This window comes from Eriocheir sinensis, unplaced genomic scaffold (genome assembly GCF_024679095.1).
Source record: "Eriocheir sinensis breed Jianghai 21 unplaced genomic scaffold, ASM2467909v1 Scaffold11, whole genome shotgun sequence".
Taxonomy (NCBI): domain Eukaryota; kingdom Metazoa; phylum Arthropoda; class Malacostraca; order Decapoda; family Varunidae; genus Eriocheir; species Eriocheir sinensis.
Window position 1 is genome coordinate 1,438,426 of NW_026110407.1, and position 5,516 is coordinate 1,443,941.

Consider the following 5,516-nt stretch of genomic DNA (forward strand, 5'->3'; position numbering starts at 1 on the left):
CTCCCACACTGATCGCAGGTGAAGATAGAGGCTGGTTGGTCTGCCGGGTTTTGGGCCTTTCTTCTTTGTCTCTTTGCCTCAGACTGCTGGGCGAGGGTCTCCTCAAACACATGGAGGCCTTGTTGAATTGCTTGCCGCCAGGCGGATCGCTCTGAGGCTGTATCTTCCCATGAGTCGGTGTTGATGTGTAGGGCTTTCAGGTCCCTCTTGCATACGTCCTTGTATCGCAGTTTTGGCCTGCCAGTTGGGCGTGTCCCCTCCGTCAGCTCTCCATAAAGGAGGTCTTTGGGGATCCGACCATCGTCCATGCGGACAACATGGCCAAGCCAGCGCATGCGTCTCTGCTTGAGGAAAGTGAACATGCTGGTCATCCCAGCTCTCTCCAGGACAGTGTTGTTTGTGATTTTATCCTGCCAGGTAATGTTCAGGATGCGTCGCAGGCAGCGCATGTGGAGCGAGTTGAGTTTTCGTTCTTGGCGAGCTCGAAGGGTCCACGACTCGCTGCCGTACAGGAGTGTGCTTACGACGCAGGCTCTGTAGACCTGGATCTTTGTGTGTTCGGACAACTTGTTGTTTGACCACACTCTCTTGGTAAGTCGGGACATGGTGGTAGCTGCCTTACCGATCCGTCTGTTCAGCTCCGCATCGAGAGAGAGAGTCTGAGATGGTGGAACCCAGGTACACAAAATCATGGACAACATCAAGCCGGTGATCAGCGATTCTGATGTCGGGTGGCTGATCCACGTCTTGACCCATGACCTGTGTCTTCTTCAGACTGATGGTGAGTCCGAAATCATCGCAAGCTTCATTGAAACGAATCATGAGTTGCTGGAGGCCTTCAGCTGAGTGGGCTGTAACTGCTGCATCATCTGCGAAGAGGAAGTCGCGCACACATTTTCGCTGAACCTTGGATTTTGCTCTGAGTCTGGAGAGGTTGAAGAGCTTTCCATCCGATCTGGTCCGGAGGTAAATGCCTTCCGTTGTGGGTCCAAAGGCGTGTTTTAACATGACTGCAAAGAAGATCCCGAACAGGGTTGGAGCAAGTACACAGCCCTGTTTCACTCCGCTTCTGATGATGAAAGCGTCCGATGTTGAGCCGTCGAAGACCACTGTCCCCTTCATGTCATCATGGAATGATCTGATGATGCTGAGGAGCCTTGGTGGGCAACCGATCTTTGGCAGGATCTTGAACAGGCCATCTCTGCTGACCAAGTCAAAGGCCTTCGTGAGATCTATGAAGGCAATAAAGAGTGGTTGCCGCTGTTCCCTGCATTTTTCCTGAAGTTGCCTGAGGGAGAACACCATGTCAATGGTGGATCTGTTGGCTCGGAATCCGCACTGCGATTCTGGGTAGACTCCCTCTGCAAGCACTTGGAGCCTCCTCAGTGCAACTCGAGCAAATAGCTTCCCGACGATGCTAAGGAGAGAAATGCCTCGATAGTTATTGCAGTCACTCCTGTCGCCCTTGTTTTTGTACAGGGTAACGATGTTGGCGTCACGCATGTCCTGAGGCACTTCACCTTCTTTCCAGCAGAGACAGAGGATTTCATGCAGCTCGGTGATGATGGTCCCCTTGCAGCATTTCAGGACTTCAGCGCTGATGCCGTCTTTTCCTGGAGCCTTGCCATGGGCAAGGGAGTCTAGAGCCTCGTTGAGTTCTGCAAGGGTTGGTTCTCTGTCTAGCTCCTCCAACACTGGTAGGCATTCGATGGCGTTCAGGGCATCTTCCGTAACGGTGTTCTCTCTGCTATACAGTTCGGAGTAGTGTTCTACCCATCTGTCCATCTGTTTTGATCTGTCCTGAATTACCTCTCCTGTGGTGGATTTCAAGGGTGCAGTTTTCTTTTTTGTTGGGCCCAGGGCCTGTTTTATGCCATCATACATCTCCTTCATGTTGCCTGTGTCAGCCGCGGTCTGTATCTGCGAACTGAGCTGGAGCCAGTAGTCATTGGCACATCGCCTAGCACACTGTTGAACTTTGCTGCGGGCTGACCGAAGGACTTGCAGGTTTCGTTCACTGGGGTTGGCCTTGTATGCTGCAAGGGGGTTTCTCTTCTCTTCAATGACTGGCATTATTTCCTCGGAGTGAACCTCGAACCAGTCTGCAGACTTGCTCGTTTTCTTGCCAAAGGTGGAAATGGCAGCGTTGTAAACAACATCTCTGAAGTGTTCCCATCTATCGCAGGCTGTTTCGCTGGAGGGACCTGGAAGAGATTCTTCAAGAATACGTGCAAAATCATCCACTCTCTCCTTATTTTGCGACTTGCTGGTGTCTATGCGGGGCCTGCCATCCTTTTTTGTGCGATGCAGCCTTGCTTGTAGCTTCACTTTGCTGCAGACCAAGGAGTGGTCAGTGTCGCAATCAGCACTCTGATAACTGCGGGTGAGCTTGATGCTTGGTAGATTTGAGCGTCTGGAGAGAATCAGATCCAGCTGGTGTCAGTGCTTGGATCGGGGGTGTCTCCAAGAGACCTTGTGTTGCGGCTTGGTGTCGAAGAAGGTGTTGCTGACACATAGGCCATGGTGGCAGCAGAACTCCAGCAGGCGTTGACCATTTTCATTCATTTTCCCAGTGCCGAAGTGACCCAGACAGGTGGGCCATGAGGTGTAGTCAGCCCCAACTCTGGCGTTGAAGTCGCCAAGGATGAACAGTGGCTCTTTTTCTGGGACCCTGCTGATGGTGAAGCTAAGGTCATCGTAGAATCTGTCCTTGGCTTCTGTGGAAGAAGTGAGAGTTGGTGCGTAAGCGCTGATCAAGGTTGCTGGACCAACCGAGGTGTTGAGTTGGAGTGACAGGATTCTTTCAGTTCCATCTGTTGGTGGGGTTATAGTTCCAAGCAGGGTGTTCTTCACTGCAAAGCCCACACCATGTTCTCTGATCTCTTCTGGGGGTTTCCCCTGCCAGAAAAATGAGAAGTCTTTTTCCCGGACAGATCCTGATCCTGATAGCCTGGTTTCCTGGAGGGCAACGATGTCCATCTGCAATCTGCTCAGTTCCGTGTCAATGACAGCTGTCTTGCGAGCGTCATTTATATCCTGTAGGTCATCAGAAAAGCCTGGTGTCATTGTCCGAACATTCCAAGTGCCCAACTTTAGGGCAGACGTTTTCTTTCTATTGTTGCCTGGTGCACATATGACGATCCGCCTGTCGGTTTTCACCCTAAACCCCACGCACCCAGTGAGGCTAACGGACCGTGGCGAGGCAGTACCTTATTGGCTGGGGTTTGCCCAGCTTGAAGCGGGCGGTAGCTGCCCAGTGGAGTGCGATGACCCCTCCCACTGTCGGAAGCAACCCCTGGCGTCTAGCTCTACGCCAATCGAGCGGAAGACTTTTAACCGGTAGACTGCTGCTTCCCGTGTTGGTTCGACGCTGTGAAGCGAAGCTGGAGTGTCCTCTCCAGAGCGCAAAGCCTGGGTAGATGGATATGGAGGATAGACTGTCACCCAAGCAGTGGATCCCCCCTCTCCACGCCGCTGAAATGATCCAATGGAAAGGCAAGAGCCAGTACATTTGGTTCCAGTGACGCCGCAGGAGTTGCCAGGACGAAGCTGTATACAGCCTCGAACTGCCTTAGGGACTCCGACTCCGGATTTTTCCTCGAGGTTTACTCCTGAAGCCTTTTCCGTGAATGGATATGGCCGCAAGGCAGCGGAGGTTTGAAATCAGGGTTTCCCTTCCCCTAGATGGACTACCTTCCCAGGCTGTCGAGCCCCATCTACCCGAAGCGTCTGGTTTTAGGGCGCCAGAGACCCGCCCTCGCCCCTTCTCGTGTCGGTAAAAGCAGTTCCGCCGGACTTAGAGACTAAGCCACTCGTGCAGGCCAGGAGTTGGACTTCAGTTGTCAGAGGCTGTTGGAGACGCATGCCTTAGGAGCATTTTATGAGCACTGGGAGCTTATCCCCAGTGTCACTCCTGGCTATGACAACCTTGGAACCTAAATCAAAATATATATACGAATACACATAAAATAACGTAGATTTCTATAAAAATATATATACAAAATACACATAAAATCAAGTAAATACGTATAAAAAATGTAAACAAAATACACATAAAATAATGTAAATTCGAAACAGAATAAATAAACAAAATACCAATAAAAGAATGTATATCTATTTATTTTAATACAAAATCAAATATTTTATGTTTTTTCGTATATATATTTTTATAAAAAATTCGTTATTTTATGGGTATTTTGCATCTTAATTTTCATACAAATTTACAATATTTTATTAATATTTTCTGTATTTATTTTGATACGATTTTACATTATTTTATTTATGTTTTGTATATTTTTTTTATACATATTTACATTATTTAATGTGTTTTTTTAATATATATTTGATACATATTTACGTTATGTTAAGTTATTTTATGTGTATTTGTTTATATATTTTGACACAAATTTACAATATTTTATGGGTATTTTGTATATATATTTCAAAAGAAATTTACCTAGTTTTATATGTATTTTGAATATCTATTTTCATACAAACTCAAATTATTTTTATGTATTTTTGTATATATTTCAATAGAAATTTTAGTTATGTTATGTGTATTTTGTAAATCTATTTTCATTCAAATACATATTATTTTATTGGTATTTTGTTGATTTATATTGATACGAATTTACATTATTTTATTTGTACTTTGTATATATATTTTTATACGCATTTACATTATTTAATATTTATTTTAAATATATAATTTTATACAAATTCATGGTATTTTATGTGTATTTCTATATATATTTTCATATAAATTTACATTATTTTATGTGTATTTTGTACATATATTTCATTACAAATTTACCTTATTTTATGTTTATTTTGTATGTGTATTTTGTACATTTATATTTATACAAATACACATTCTTTTATTGGTATTATGTTTATTTATTTTGTTTCGAGTTTACATTATTTTATGTGTATTTTGTTTACATTTTTTTTATATGTATTTACTTAATTTTATGTGTATTTTGTATATATATTTTTATAGAAATCTACGTTATTTTATGTGTATTCGTATATATATTTTGAAACAAATTTACATTGTTTTATATGTATTTTTGCATATCTCTTGCAATAGAAGTTTACCTTATTGAATGTGCATTTTGTATATTTATTTCAATACAAATTTAAATATTTTATGTGTATACATGTACAAAAAATACATAAAATAATGTAGATTTGTATGAAATGAAAACAAATACATTTTATATAAAATATATATACAAAATACACATAGAATAATGTAAAATCATATTAAAATAAATACACAGAATATCAATAAAATAATGTAAATTTGTATGAAAATAAAGATGCAAAATACCCATAAAATAAAGCATATTTTTATAAAAAATACATATACAAAAATACACATAGATTAATCAAATTTGTATTAAAATTAATATACAAAATGCACATACAATAAGGTAAATTTGTATTGAAAAAATATGCAAAATACACATAAAACAATGTAAATTTGTTTCAAAATATATATACGAATACACATA

At 42.2% G+C, this 5,516-nt stretch overlaps 1 protein-coding gene across 1 annotated transcript; it reads right to left on the reverse strand.

Annotated features, from left to right (window-relative positions):
- Positions 1-618: 618 nt before the first annotated feature.
- Positions 619-3,066, reverse strand: LOC126989216 (uncharacterized). The gene is made up of 2 exons (XM_050847824.1): positions 2,537-3,066; positions 619-2,413 (listed from the first exon to the last, which is right to left on the reverse strand). Exons 1-2 carry the CDS (start codon positions 3,064-3,066, stop codon positions 619-621), a joined length of 2,325 nt encoding a protein of 774 aa, XP_050703781.1.
- Between the last annotated feature and the right edge of the window lie 2,450 nt (positions 3,067-5,516).